Source organism: Ostrea edulis, chromosome 7 (assembly GCF_947568905.1).
Source record: "Ostrea edulis chromosome 7, xbOstEdul1.1, whole genome shotgun sequence".
Classification (NCBI taxonomy): domain Eukaryota; kingdom Metazoa; phylum Mollusca; class Bivalvia; order Ostreida; family Ostreidae; genus Ostrea; species Ostrea edulis.
Genome location: NC_079170.1, coordinates 62969609 through 62986425, shown reverse-complemented (window position 1 = coordinate 62986425; position 16817 = coordinate 62969609). Strand labels below are relative to the sequence as shown.

The window sequence follows — 16817 nt, the reverse complement described above, 5'->3', positions numbered from 1 at the left end:
ATTGAAGATATCATTTTGAAAAAGGGTATTTTTGTTATGAAATAAAAGTAGACGCGGCATCAATACACACATTTCAGTTGAGATCAAGTCCTCTCTATACTTTCCTTTTGCTCGCCTACATTATTCGAATACTGTCCCTATATTGAACGTGGATGCTGCCGGCAAAGTACACTGCATGTACTGTACACGTTTAGATGTACATGTATATATATAACAATACTGTACACATTTAGATGTACATGTATATATATAACAGTACAGTAGACGTACAGATGTACATGTATATAACAGTACAGTAGATATACAGATGTACATATATATATAACAGTACAGTAAACGTACAGATGTACATGTATATAGCAGTACAGTAGATGTACAGATATATATATATAACAGTACAGTAGACGTACAGATGTACATATATATATACATATATAACAGTACAGTAAACGTACAGATGTACATATATATAACAGTACAGTAGATGTACAGATGTACATGTATATAGCAGTACAGTAGATGTACAGATGTACATATATATATATATATATATATATATATATATATATATATATATATATATATATATTTAACAGTACAGTAGACGTACAGATGTACATATATATACATATATAACAGTACAGTAAACGTACAGATGTACATATATATAACAGTACAGTAGACGTACAGATGAACATGTATATATATAACAGTACATAAATAATTTATAACTACTTTTTTTCAAATCACCAGTCGAATGTTTCACAGATAGAACTGTTGTCAGCATAGCGTTCACGAATAAAGATAAAATATCTTCCGCAACAACATTTACATAAATCAAAACTAAAAGACGCTCTGTACCCAGCACAAAGCTTTGGGATGCAAACTCCAGACAGTGGCAAATCTTCATATAATTATATATGAGTTCGATCAATAGCAGTGGCGGATCCAGCGCCGTCGCGCCCCGGTCCTTTTAATTGACATATATTCGGTAGTATTATCACAAGTATGGACCATTCTTTGTAGAAATTTGTAAAATAAAAAAAAAAACCATTAAAATATATATGCGTCTTGTTTTCTCAGAACTCAACTTCGGGGGCTTCGCCCTTGGACCCACTAGGGGCTTCAAGGCAGCCCCCAGATCACCGGGCTTTTACTGCTATTCAGAAATTCTGGATCCGCCACCATATAGCATAATATAAATAGTTTCCAAGAGAACCCTGAAACCATTGGTAAAAACTTTCAAACAAATGATACCGTTCATGTTTCTTATATAAAAATAAATAAGCCATGCATGGCAAACTTTATCAAAAGCCTCGAGAATATATGTACAATGGGGTTGATTGACCTTCATCTGTACTACCATCCGACATACTTCAGTGAATTGATACATTAAACTGTAGGATGACGAGGTAAAAAGGTACATATATGCATGTATTGAAACAATCTGTAGTTCCGTGTTTAGATATTTATACATATATTACTTGTACATGTTGAAAAAAACCTCTTTCCTTTACTCACGCACGGAAACTGTGTCAATCTCTCTCTCTCTCTCTCTCTCTCTCTCTCTCTCTCTCTCTCTCTCTCTCTCTCTCTCTCTCTCTCTGTGTGTGTGTGTGTATGGACGATGTTAAATCCTTAAAAGATTTACAATATGTATTTTGTAATTGACTCTCTCTCTGGACGATGTTAAATCCTTAAAAGATTTATAACATGTATTTTGTAATTGACTTTAAACAGTATCCATACACGAAGTGAACTTTCATGAGCAGATCAAGATATTTTCCCTTGATCATGGACTTCACCCCAAAACTTTCCTTCCGAATACAAGTGTACAGGAATCAGGACACCCCCCCCCCCCTTCCGACCTCATCCACCCCGAATAACCTACATGAGTTGATTTAATTGTTCAGTTTTAATTGATGAAAGTCCCTCATGCATGTGAACAATGTTTTTGCATATGATATCCAGTTAGGGTATTTTTAAGGGGTATGGGCTTAATTATTTTTGAGTTATTTTAACTCACATTATTGGGGTGTGTGGGATGCGGGGGGAGGGGGGGGGGTGTAGATGTCCTGAACCCAAGCACTTGTCAGTTTCTTCCGCTAGTCGTCTTATATCAAGTATTTTCCAACTGCATGAAATTTTATAGAATGAAACCAACTTCGGGAGGTGTCCCTGCTATAAGCCATGGCCTCGGATCGTTTTGTCCTTTGGACAGCTAGCTTTTGATTTTTCGGGGCCGATAAATTTTACATCTATATGTATGCAAGAGAGAAACATATAGATCTACATTGTATAGTCATAGAAAAATTCAGCAGCCATGCATATATCAACCTTTTGTATTTCACAAGTTAGACATGTATACCTATCATTATTCTTCATTAATGAATTAAATTTATATCATTTCAAGCATAAATTTGCATGATTTCAAAAAGTATTGTTTAGGTATAATTATTTTTATGATAATGATGATAATAAAAATAATGAATAAATAAAAAACGAAATGAATGAATTAAAACTCGTCAATCACTAGTGGTGAACATGTAGGTCTAACTGTTATTTTAGTACGTAGTTCTATAATTTTTCAATAAGGGGTGAGATCAAAAGATCGATGTCGGGTAAAAATCTAAATTCAAATAGTTAGGGGGGTGGGGGTATGTGTTAAAAGTTAAAAACTCCCGTAAGTATATCTGTCACCCGATATCGATTACACTTCAGTGGAAAAAGAAAAAAAGACATATCTCTGTTAAAAACCACATAATAATACATTTTAATGAACATTTACTAGTTTTAATGTACCTTTTCATTTGTGACTGAATAAACAATAGAAAAGGTATAACGAGTGTTATTTATATCGGTATGTTTTTACTTGTTAATCAATTAGTTTCAACATTCATCATATTTAGTTTTAAGGGGGTAGCGGGTGGGGTGTGGGGGGGGGGAGGGGTTCTTGGTAAAAACTATGTGAATTAATTATTTTGTCAGACCTCGTCCCTAACAGCACCGTGACGCAAAGGCGACCTATTTGAATTTGACATTTTTAACGTGCTTTTAAAGTCTCTATGTTAAGTTGTTTTTGAAAATGTAAAGTAAACACAGCTTGATTAACATATATATCTATCTAGACTTTCCTGTGTTCATAAAAATAAATGAATAAAAAATAAAAAGCAAGCCTAGCCTACATACTTTTGTTTTCATAATACTAAGGGAGAGTTGAATAAAAATAGAAACCTAGCAAGTTGAATCACAAATCATGAATTAAACGTTACAGACTGTGAATAACATAGTCGAGATCCCAGAGACATCGCTCAGCATCTCTGGTAAGCCGAAGTATTCTTGTGGATATCTCAGATAAAGAATGGCTTAGATTATCTAAAGCGTTTAAATTGACCCAATATGTTATACAAAAAAGATAATTAAGAAATCTAATTCATCTATTGTTTCTAAAAACTGTTTATAACTAGTTTCTGCTAGGCCTACAACCGAGGGTAATTTTATGATCCGCCTAATAGCGCGATATTTAACCCGACTTGACCACGTGACGTCACAAGGTATCAACTTCCGGACATCGAAAGATAAACTTGAGAAACGTGAAGGTGTAACAGTAAAAGCGCAAAAAACACAGTTTGCGATTTTATCACAAGAAGCAGATGTGAAAAAATATTTCATGATAACTTTGGATCTTTGAGCGAGTCAAAACGCACAAGGAATCGTGTCATCGATTTTTTTTATCCTGTTCATTGGAGTTGGTTTAGATTTGACACAGGGGAGAATATAACGGATTTTAACATGGCTGTCAATGATTTGGAGGCCTGGACGAGTTTTCCCATGGTCGGTACTCCTGGTCTGTAAGGTCATGGGGGAAACGATCGACCCCATCGTTTTGTACGGGCACCTGCCCCAAAATGCTCTGTTAGCGTTGCTGGAGGAGAGGGATTTGGAAATCATTAAACAGAGGACCCAGATTCAAGTCTTGACCCAAGAAATTGAGGATCTCAAGAAAGAGAATAATGAGCTGCAAACAAACAGTCTGAAACTCCCGAGGGAGGACAGGTAAGTTTGTTTGTCCGTTCAGAGGTGTGGTTTTATGTGATGGATATGGCGATAACCCCAGGTAGGATGACATTGCAATGACACATCTACACATGTGTGGGTTTTCCCCTGCTATAGTAAATGTTAGTCATGGTACCTTTTTATCTGTGGTTTTAAATATTTTTCGAGGGAGGATGATAAAATGGTATCAGAAAGTTTTTTTTATATTTATCTGCTCAATTTCTGAAAGGGTGGTTCACATCTGTATAATGTACATTTTGGACTGTAACTAATTTCTAGTCCAATAATTACCAATGATGATAGGAAATCCTCAAACAGATATATATCTCATTTGAAACTAACAATGGTGCGTGATAGAAGAGCATCTGTTCAATTAATGTTTTCCTCCCCCTTTATCAGGACATGAAATCTTTTTCATTAGTGTACAAACAGAAACTTCAGTATCAGAAATTATGTAGGCCTTTGTGGCACGAGAGATAAACCAATTTTCCTGTACATAAAGTTTCCGTAAGTTGTTGGAGCCAAAATGACAGATATGTACAAGTGTACCGAGGCTTTTGATTACTCTTGTCATCCAGAAGAGGAAAGTTAATTAATTAGGTTTATATTGCAAGATAGCTTGTACCAAAAAGTACAGACTTATTATGCTAATTCATCTGTCCATTTCTTTGTTAGGTAATATTCATTCTTTATTTTTCCTAGTAAGTGCAATGTATTACTGTATTAATATATCTGTGTGTTTGCACTTAGAAGTGTTTTTCAGGTTGCATACATCTATATATACTATAGAAAATAATTTTTAGACTCTCCGTACAACACATCATGTGGTCAATACTGATGATGATTTCACTATACGGTAACTGACTAACTTCTAGTACATGACAGAAGGACATCCTAATCCGTACTCTCGTGACAGATGCTGCTGTTACTGCTCTGTCAAATAAGTCGTGGATGCCAATTAGTAAAATCACGCTGAGGCTCACTCCCTATGATTTACAATTATATAATGTAGTGGACTTGCTGTACAGGAAGTCCAAGTCATATTGGATCATTTCTAGTCACAATCTTCCTTAGTTGACCAACACAACTTCTTAGTACCATGAATGGAATTCTTTGAGAAAGAGAGAAGAGAGAAGAAAGACAAAAATGTTTCCAACAGTTGTCAGTGTCATTAAATTCTTTAAGTGGTCAAGGAATAAAATCTAAACTAGTAAATGTGTACATGTTTTCATTAATCTGGTTGAATGGTCTGATCTTTTATGTCAGCATTGACTCCTGAATGATGTGAATTTCCTTGACAGTGATGTTAATTGATGTGGACAACAAAATACTGTACTTTACTAATGACCACAACAAATTTTCATAATACCAGTATGGCTAGCTGTAATAAAGTAGCCCTCTCTGACTTTTTTGGGGGGAGGGGGTGGGAGTCAAAATAAAACAAAATCGGAGAGGGCTACATGTTTGCAGCTACAGTCTGACATCAATGTAATTAAAATTAGATCCAATCTGACTAAAGTACAGACCTTTATATATATATAGTAATAATAATATAGGTCTGTACTTTAGTCAGATTGAATTAGATCCTATGATCCGCTCATCTACTATCGCTACACATATTCCGACTTCCTTTCTATGAATTCCTTTTCCTATGTGTAGCAATTACAGGGTTCGAAATTAACTTTTTCAAGCACTAGTCCGTACGGACTAGTCACTATTGATGTTCACTAGTCCACAAAGCATTTCACTAGTCCGTCCAGTATATCATAAAATGATCTTCATTTTAATCAAACCAAACACATCACAGTTGCAAACAATTCAGTTTCTGACACCTACAGAAGAAAAAGAGACCACCATATTTTATTTCACATTCAAAATCTTCAGAAGCATACAATATTAACCTCCAAGTTAATCCTTTTATAAACGTCCATAAGTGCGTTCGAGATCGACGTTCCTGTTGTTTTGGTGCTCAGATCTTAGAGTCACAGGAGTTCGAAATTTTATCAATAAAGTCAATAAAATTCACTCGATTGACCAAGTCATGAGCTATAGTGTTATGAACTACTGTGTTAGAGTCGCGATTCGCGAATGACGAGAACATGTGTGCATAAACGTGCATGTTCTCAAACCACACTATTTGCAATTTTTGAACCTAGAACACGTTCTTATGATGTGTACTCGGTGTTCGGAATCGGCAGGAATTTGACAATTTGTGCACGTTCGAAGAACGCACTCCATTTGTTTGGAAGATCAGACTGTCTTAGTCATGCAAACACTTGACCATGCAGGTAATCAACCATAAGTTCAAACATCTAAGAGACTTAGACAAATATTGCTAAAAATATTTACCAATTCAAGATTGATTTCCGGATTTTCACTAGTCCGTACGGACTAGTGCTATAGAGGGTTCACTAGTCCGACACGTTTTTTACTAGTCTCGGACTTACGGACATGAGTTAATTTCGAACCCTGAATTATAGTAGATGAGCGGATCATAGGATCTGATTTTATTTAAATTGAGTTTGACATGTGAACAAAAATCTATTTTCATTAAATGTCTCGCTGTCATAATGAAACATTTTTAGATTGTATTTTAATGGTATGATAATTATATAATGCAGTCATGTTCATACCAAATTCAGAAAATTGAAATTTAAATAGCTAACATACATGCAATCAAGTACATTACTGCAAATGTGTTGCAGGGTTTTTTGTTGTTGAAAAGAAATAAAATGCTTGCTGCAATTGTGTCAGGGTGCACCTGAATACATGGGTCTGGAGATTCAATTCACGCCTGAAATGATATATATCTGACTCTTGAAATTAAAAAAAAAAAACCAACTAGTAAATCTAAAGCGAAACCAGTGTCTGCCACTAAAATAAAGTTTTGATTTTATGTATGCAAGCAACTATTTTTCTATAGCTGCAAAACTGGGAAGAAAAATTGGGATATATACTGGAGAGCTACAGGTCCACTCTTAGAACCTCTGATTTACAGTGATACTTTTTCTTTGCACGACAGAGGTCTTGGGATATTTCACAGTATTTTTATATATCACTGTCCCAGAATCTTTAAGAATCAAGATAGATATGGAAGCTAGAGCTGACTTAGCTACCAGGTTAGATTTTTTTGAACACTTCAATGGCAAGTCAGTTTTCTTAGATAAGGAATGGCTGTCTTCGGAACATTTAAATTTGCAAACTGATGCATCAGGGTCACAAGACTATGCAGCAGTGCTCGGTCCTAAATGGTGTGCAAATAAGTGGTCAGATGCACTTGCGCAATATCAGATATGTATAAAAAAAATCTGTTGACTCCTCCATTTAAACATGGTGTGAATTAGCAACTCACAGGACCCAGTTGCACAAATGTCAATTAACTTAATTTAAGAAACAATTAATTTGCTATACTTATAAATCAACTGTCAGTTCAACTTCACTAACTTTTCTCATATTAATGTAAGAATTAACAGTTAGTTAGAATAACTTTTCTCATATGAATGTAAGAATTAACAGTTAGTTAGATTAACTTTTCTCATATGAATGTAAGAATTAACAGTTAGTTAGATTAACTTTTGTGCACTTGGGCTCTTAGGTCTGTCTCAGTTTTTTTTTTTATTAGAATTGCAATTCTTTCATCTTGCATAGATTTTGATCTTCACAGGTAATTTTTAATGTTCAGATCATGTCCTGAATTATCACACCATGGTACAAACCACATCTCCTTGATCAAACGAATGTTAGCCTCCATCAGTGAACATACAGAGCTTTTACATAGATAGGTGACTGAAATCAAAGACTTATATATAAATTCAAAAATATATGTACAAAAGTTTCGCATGTGTGCTACAGTTAAGACAAACTTTTCAGCCTCTGAATTGCACTGCAATTATGTGGTCCATCATGTACCTTATTTCAGAAAGCTGATGAACTTGATGTGAAACCATTAGAATTAGTTTGCCCCAGACTCCGGATTTTTAGATCTTTGACCAGTAGCTAATTTCTGGAAGGCAGATCAAAAGATCAATGTGGGATAAAAATCTAAATTCAAGTTGTTGGGGAGATTGCTAAAATCTCCCTTAAAAGTTTCTGTTGTCGGAAATTAATCATACAATTGTTCTGGAACATACTTAACTTTTTGAATGTACATGTTCGTTTGAATTGACATTTAAGACTGTGTGTAATTTTGCATAAATTATGAATAAAACAGTATAGAAAAGGTGTTAAGTCTGATGAGAACTAGCTATACTATACAAATTTAGTTTTTTGTCTGACATTGAACTTTTGATCTTACCCCTTAAACCACAACACAACACTGAAACGTGCAGTTACACATATGACTTAATGCTGGAAGCAACGCAAGGTCATCACATGACAGTCAATGAGACTTCAGTCAAAACTGCAATTTTTTTTAGAATGGCATAACTTGTGAACTTCATTTGCCTAGTGCGAATTCAACCATGATACTTAGAAATCTGATAGAATGCTTCACAATTTAACATTCTGCATTAGTTATATAGGAGACTAAGATATTTTGCCAATTAAACAAAAGCTAGTGTTTTAATAATGAAACTCATTGGTCTAGAAGCAGACATTAAATTCAATTCCTGCTGAACTAATCCAGTATCTACACACACCAGAGATTAGGAGATTAAATGTTCATTTACAAAAGTAAACAAACAGTAGCAGTGTTTTGCTTGGGTTCCTTTGGTGTTTTAGGATGAATGGAACCACCATTGGAAACATTTTGATTGTCAACTTTGACATAATTGTCACCAGTTTTCCTGAAACATGTGTTTGTGCTTGTTCCTGCATTAAAATATACATACAATCTGTTTTGGCATAACACTCTATACAATATATTGCATTTCACTTGCCTACCTTGCAGGTATCACTATTACATTCTTTGAAGTAGTTAAATTAAGAGCACATTTAGCATTTCTTTGAGACAAATAGGCTCTTGTACTGAGCCCAAGAGAGAGAGAATTAACACAGATTAATTACTCATTATCATGATTGATTAGTGTAGGTAGGTGATGTGATACTGAACTCAGAGAGGAGGCATTGGGTTGCAGCATGGAATTAATGAAGCTAAATGTTATCAACGTGCATGTGTTTCAGCTTGTCTGGATGCATAACTAGGTCAAATAATATTGATCTGACATTTATTTTCAAGTTCTGAAGACATGGATAAAAACTAAAGGATGTTAAAGACTTTTATAATTGATAAACTTCCATACATGTATTGTTTTGTACATTTGATTTTAGAAATGTTTAAAAGGATTATAGTGTTCCAGATACTGGTATACAAAAGGCCAAGGAAATCCAGCTTAAGGTGCATCAGTTCAAGATATTCCAGATAGGTCTAATTGTCAAAGATTCCTTATAGGTTTTATGGTCAAGGGATTCCAGATAGGGTTAGAGATTAAGCTATTCCAGGTATACACATTGTCCAAGGGATTCCTGATATGTCTAATTGTCAAAGGATTCCTTATAGGTTTTATGGTCAAGGGATTCCAGATAGGGTTAGAGATCAAGGGATTCCAGATAGGGTTAGAGATCAAGGGATTCCAGGTATAAAAAATGCCCAAGGGATTCTAGATATGTCTAATGGTCAATGATTCCAGGTAGGTCTGGAGATGTAGGGCCTAGGCGCATGTATTCCAGATAGACAGAATGTTTAAGGGATTCCAAATAGATTTAAGGTAAAAAAAACCCTGAAGATCTAGGATTCCAGATACACTATTCTTATTGGAATTCTCAAACATTAATTGATTCCTGATAGACTATTATTATTAGAATTCTCAAATGCTTAAGTCATTAATTCTAGATTAGACTATCATTATTAGAATTCTCAAACATTAATCAATTCCAGATAGACTACTATTAAAGAACTCTCAAACACCAAGTGATTCCAGATATGGATAAAAAGAGAGAGCAACTGCTTGTAATGTTTTGGGATCCTTGTAATGTTTTGGGATCCAGAAAAGACATCTCTTAATTGTAGAAATTATAAAAGTTCATTGATTGAACTACAATATGTATTTGTGTTATCAAATTCATGATTTTCTTCAAAATGTATTGTACAGTTTCTGACTAAAGCCAAACAACTGATATGAAACTGGTATTAGATTGCATAGTGTTAATGTATTTATATAAGAGTAATATTATAAAGACCCAGTTATCCCGTATTGATTTTCTGTCTGTCTGTCTGTCTGTTGGGGATCCGGGGATGTGCCATTTGTCTTGTTGCCTTCATTAATTGCTTGGTTTGGGTGCACATCTCTAATTACAGGCTTCTAGATCAATAAGATGTACATATGATACTGTATTGCAATTTGGATGCCAGGTTTGTGTCTCTGCAAAACGATAGTGTTGTCTTTTATAGGGAGTCTAGTGAATGCTGTGCTTTATTGATCATTCAGCCTTATTTCATGGCACACCAAGACATGTCCTAATGGTTTAGGTAAAAGATGTTGCCAATGGATAAAACACTATAGCTTACTGATCATGATGCCTGGCCTTGCTCTTTGAAAAGAATATTATGTATAACTATGAAGTTTTTATTGGGCCAATTCTTTTGTTTTTTTACTTTGTCTACCAATGTAAGTTTTTGTCTGTGAAACACTGTGTCATGAGAATGATAACATGTTTTTGTACTTAATGACTGTTAGGAATAACACATTGTGTCTACGTATACCTGTGCAGGTCTTCTTTATTGGGCACAACTAGAAATTATGTTTAAATGAGACAGGGAGATATAAAGTCAGAATTCAAAATGTCAGTGCTTTATAAATTAAGCCATTTATTCATGTTGGGATCTTTGATAGAATCAGAATTTTGATAAATTAGTTGTATTAATATTCTCCTCTTTCTAATTCTGCTCATTTCCCCATAATCCAGTGTTGATGAGTTGGCCCCACAGTGGAGCCACTCTGAACAAAAATTAAATGATCATTAATCTTCCAATTTTTCCCTAATCACTAATCAATTTTCAATTTGTTGTTATTTAATAATAGAGCTTTCCCAATTAATTATACAGAATGCATCTACAGTTTACTTATCCCTCCCCTCCCTGAGGAGAATGAACAGTTTCAGCATTTCTCCCATTATACAGAGACAGGGAGGAGAGAAAGAAAAAGTTGAATCAGATGAAGTAAACATACAAGGAAATTTATCAATAGCATGGTGACTTCAGTAACAACCGATTAAATGTTACAGATCAATGGTGACTTCAGTAACAACCGATTAAATGTTACAGATCAGTGCTGTCCCCACTGACTGGATTTTAAATTTCAGATCTTAAAACACCCTTCATATAATTCCATTTTCACACAGTGCAGTTACAGCTTACTGAAGATTTGAGGACAATGTTTTTGTTGAATATTTAAATTAGTCATTGTGGACCTGTAGACTACACATATATACAGAAAATAGCTGATGGCAAGAAACAATATCGGATAACAGAGGGCTTACAGGAGTATTGACAGAAATCCCTTTTGTTACGCTGTCACGGGGTGTAAGGAGACCTTACTGAAATATTCTGTGTATTGGGATAAAATCTCTTTTATCTCAAGGGCCAGCATTGAAGTTTTAAGGCCGAGTACATTGTATAGGGTCAGGCTGCAATCATATCTGCAATATTTTAAATGATTTCCACGTCTATCTGTGTATATACTTTGAAGGGTTATCTGATATGATTATACATGTGAAATATTTATATGTTGAACTTTTTGCAAAGGTTAGACAATCACATTTTATTAAAGGGTTGCCACTTCACAGTACATTTTATGTAAGAGATAGTAAGATATTAATTTTGGGGGACTTAAGGCTGAATAATTGGAAAAGTTTGTGCTTGCTGTCATACTTTGAAACCTCATAATAGATGGGGGTGGGGGTGGGTGGGGGCATACTTATAACTACTGCCTGCAGTGTATAAATTACTGAGATAATGATAAGAATTTATAAACATTTATAATATGATGATGTTACATGTCTATTATCTTTTAACTGATAATGATATACATATAATAAATATATTTGTTATGAATGATATGTCACATGCCTGACATACACATGTGGGTGTTCAGCTAATTTTTCCGTGTTCAGATTGCATATAGATTACTAAACAACAGGAATTTAGTGTATAATTTCCTTCATAACTATGATAAGGATTATTTCTGTTGTAGCCTGTATTCCCAAGCTCATTAAATTGATAAGAGTTACTCCCCTTGGCACACTCCAGAATGCCTCAATGACTATTTCCTGTTACAATGAAAACTTGTAGATTTGTTTTTTAAAACCCTGATAAATGTGAATAAGCCCATTAATCAATACAAAAATAAATGACAGAAGAATGTTTGCAGATGACGACTTTAGATAAGAAAGTTTTTTGTCATTGTCTTTACATACATATCAGCCTTCCCATCTGGAGTTTCTTTGAGTGTGCTTTCGGATTTTCCTTTATAATTCTCCCCAATAGAGAACAATGTGGGTAACAACAATGGAAGGTCACTCTGTATTTTGGCAATAATTTATAATTTGCCTAGTTTGACAGTGTGATAATTGGATTAACAATGGAAGACTTGCTTTCTAATTTCATTTTGTATGAATTGTGGGTGGGTTTTACAATCAATTCTTCAGACATCACACCACAGGTTTTGCTTCCGATTAATTGTATAAATTGATTATATATTTACTTTAGTTATTTGAAAATCAATGCTAATATCTTATCTTTTTTATTTAGATTCAGATTCCAATCCATAGGGATAAAAAATCCATCAGACTCTTAAGGGTTATCTAAATGTCATTTCATGTTCTAAAATCGTGAAGTTTTTATCAATTGTGTTTCTGCCCAGTTTTCATTGATTTCTAGATACTGAACAAAATTATAAGTTTCCTCATCTCTGAATCCGGGGTGCTTGCACAGGGTCTATCAGTACATATTCATTGGAGGAAAAGACAAATCCACATGGGTCATTAACAATACCCTGCTAATTACGTGTACAAATGAAGTTATAATTCAGCTTTTGTATAGACACAAGTGCCAAAAATATTGATTACACATTCCAAGGACTTGCCAGATTTCAGAATTTGCATTTCATTGCATACAAATATGCAGGTCACTTTTGTTAGATTTGTGGTTGATTAATGAAAATTCTTTGTCAGCTTCAGAGACCAGAAGAATGGAAATAGTGTTTCACTTAATGACAAAGCAGTTTCTGTGCGTAGGCATTAGATATTTGGAGATACAAGTTATAGGCCGATTTTGAAAGGAAAGGTAGAGTTTAAATGGGTAGGAAATCTACATGCATGCATTCATTAATACCCTTAGGTGTCTCGTGATTGATTTGAACAGTTGTAGAAATCCACATAAAGCTGAAGATGACATAAGATGTTTGCCGAAAGTGTGGTTTAATGCTGGCTGGTTGAAAGCTTGCCAGTTTTGGATGTGAAATTCAAACAAGAAATACATGTATCAAATTCCTCAGTCGTTCTGGATTATCATACATATATGGGGCTGAGTGACGATGATCTGCAATTTTATGTAGCAATTGTAAATTAAAGTCGACAGATGGACTTTAATTCTCTTCAGATGGATATATTGTGTACAGGTTTGAATTTCAGAATCCTGTTTAAAGGAAAGAATATGTTTTTGAATAATTAGTTGTCTGTTAGGTTGTCTCTTCAAGGAGGGCTGTAGTAAGAAGAAAAGATATTGTAAGGTTAAATATAAATGTTTGGAAAGGAAATATTGTTTGAGTCCAGAGATATAATGAGGAAGATATCAGTTGATGATGCATTGGTCAGGGGTCAGAGTTAGGTGTAATGACCATTAGACCAGCTGTTGTGACTGGACATACTAGTCTCCACCTTTATGTGCTGATCATTAAATGTAGCTAGTTGAGCAATCATAAAACTGACCAGATCGTTAGAGTGATGTTGGATAGCTTGTGACAGACTTGTGAATGTTACCATAAAGACTGGTCAGTGTTGATTTGGAGGAGGGAAATTGATGATTTTTTAACTGCTCACCCTGGCAGGGGGCTGATGTGTTGGCATGAGGTTTGCAGACTTTCTGATTCTGGAGAAATAATTACAAAGGAAAGTGACAGATGTCTGCAAAGGAGTTCTAACAATTTCATAAATTGGATAAAGAAACTCCAAAAACACAAAAAAGAGATATCGAGAGACCCAAGTTGTTGATGTTTGAAAGGATGTCGTGAGTTATGTTTACTTTGGTCATATAAAGTTTCATAAAACCAGATAGGGTGTATGCAATTTTGGAGTGAATTTTACAAAGAAAAGTGTCATTAGATACTGTTTGGTGAAGGGATAGTTTATATTTTGAGGGAAATAAATTAGATATATGTGTGAGCAAGCATCGCGGGCAGTGTGGGGTTCTTTTCCCAGGTGTAGGAACAATAAACAAAGACCTTTATAAACCTTTCACTGATAAGACAAGAGAACTTATTGACATTTACCACAAAGAGGAGGCCAGTCTCAGATTCCTAGAATAAATGAAGCTGGAGCATTTTTGAGGTACCTCCCCCCCTACTTTGATGTCCATTCAGAGAGGGGTAAATCTAAAGCATTTTTAAACCTTTTGCCCTTTATGTTGTTAACTGTGTATTGGGAGAATGTGTTTAGAGGCTAACAATTGGACAACAAAGAGATCATTGTGTAGCCAGTGATGTTTGCTAAAGTTGCAGTATGATTGGTAATAATTGTGGCATTTCTCAGTGGAGTTAGGATCTACTCAGCTGTGTTTACCTTCTGAGAAAACAATGGTGAAATATGGAGCAGGTGTGAGGCAGACTAGAGGTTAGTTTGGAGGATGACAGATGTTTCATAAATTGACACAGGGAAAAAATAAACAGAGGGTGACTAGAGAGATAAATTGAGGAGGGAAGAAATCAATGTGCTGTCCAGTTGGATTTCTTTACCCAAGTCAGAAAGAACTAGGAAATCATTCAGACCTAGGCGTGATAGATAGATAGATTAACAGATAAATACAGAGATAAATGAATTAACAAGGAATTATTGATAGTGTCACAGTGAAATTTGGGAATACTGCCAAGGTCATACTGTGTTTGGTCAGCAAATCCAGAGTCATTATATGGACTATCTAGTGACAGGACAATAAACATCCACTGACTTATCTGAAACCCTCGTGCGGCTGAGCTAGCTGATGTAACGCTTATCAAAAAATAATCATGTGTATTGTTTGTGAGATAAATTTGCTTTGGAATGGGGAAGAAATCAAGCCAGGTAACTGTCATGGCTAGGAGCAGAAGTCATCAATTCTCTGAAGATGAGGATGAAGTCATTCTTGTTCTTACTTGTTGAGTGATGTTTAGACTTTCCCTTCATTTACGCAGTGGAGTTACTATTCCCTCAGGATCACCTTAAAAGCCTTCCCTGCTTACTGCAGTCTCTATTTGATTAACTGATCCATGCTGAATATTTGTTGTGGATCCTCCAGGGCACATCAGCTTACATGGATTGTCTCCCTTGTGTAATAGTGCTGTAACACTCAGAGGAACTCTTCTGAACAGAAAGGCTTATTTGGTAGATTTATTGGATTTGATTGGATGTGAGTGGTTTTTGATGGAGGGCTTCCCTCCTTATCTGCTAATATCCAAAATAACGCTTTGCCAATTTTTCTATTTTGAAAGATTTATTTTTAATACCAATGTGTGTTAGTATATTGTGAACTCTGTAGAAAACTTGATGCAAGATTGATATTATGTAAAATTTATAAGCAGCATTGAATAGAACTCTTGGAATGATCAAGGATACGATCTGAAGGCCAGGAATTGATTTGCACACAGCAGATTGATTCAGTGCAATAATATATTTTACTCGTGTCAACTAAATCAATATTTCTAGTGGAAGCCATATGATGCAGTGTGGTCGTCAGAAATTGTCTCCGGAGGACTTGATCCTGTGAATTTTGATGGACATAGGAATTTTTTATCTTTATAGCCATTAAGAACTGAATCCTGGAGAGATGTATATCTGTATCACAGGGTAAGTAATCCCGTAAGATTTTATGAAATTGTGTGTATGAGCATACAGATAATGTGTATTGGTTGATTGGGTCCATGTGACACAGGTATAAATTTTATGACGCCAGCATTGTCATAGCATGGGAGGAAATACCAGGACAGCGGTACCCTTGTGCTGTGGGAGACCTTATGTATTGTCATATATATAATATAACACATAAGTATATAATCATGTGCATGTGATTCCTTGTATAGTAACAATGAAGAGAGTTACTAGAATAATTATCTTTTAAGGATTATATGTGTAGCTTAATGGGTCCCAAAAACATTTTTAGTTAGTCTACTAAAGCCAAATAAAACATATTGCAGACTCAGATGGAAAAAAGAATTCTTATTATCATTGAGGGTGTAACGGTCAGTAGGAATACTTTGTATGCTGGTTTACGTCATGTTCGAAATTTTTTCACTTACAACCATGGATGTGCAGTTATAGTGAAGTGCCACAAATTTTGATCCTTGCTTGATGCTGCAGATAGTAGTAACTGTTGGTGAACGCTATGTCACAGTACGGCCTATCATGACATGGAACCTTTGATTTAAAGGTCATATCCAAAAGACGAGTTTCTGTCTATAATGTAAAAATGAAAGTTTTGTAGTCAGGTATCATATGATACTCATAAAATGTATGGGATATATATATATTCATGATCAATACACAGTCCTTAATATATTATGGAAAGCTTGCATCTC

At 34.9% G+C, this 16817-nt stretch overlaps 1 protein-coding gene across 6 annotated transcripts in view; it reads left to right on the top strand.

Moving 5' to 3' along the window:
- The first annotated feature begins 3543 nt into the window (after positions 1-3543).
- The window catches only part of LOC130048360 (IQ motif and SEC7 domain-containing protein 2-like), a 62727-nt gene continuing 49453 nt past the window's right edge, over positions 3544-16817 (top strand). For 2 of the 6 annotated variants that reach the window (XM_056145000.1, XM_056144996.1), the window contains exons 1-2: positions 13391-15652; positions 16045-16089. In XM_056145000.1, coding sequence (XP_056000975.1) covers positions 16070-16089 — 20 coding nt within the window. In that variant the 5' untranslated portion in view covers positions 13391-15652; positions 16045-16069. Of the gene's footprint in view, positions 4057-13390; positions 15653-15948; positions 16090-16817 lie in introns of those variants that run through there. The other 4 variants (XM_056144988.1, XM_056144998.1, XM_056144995.1 and 1 more) reach the window with 3 other exon arrangements.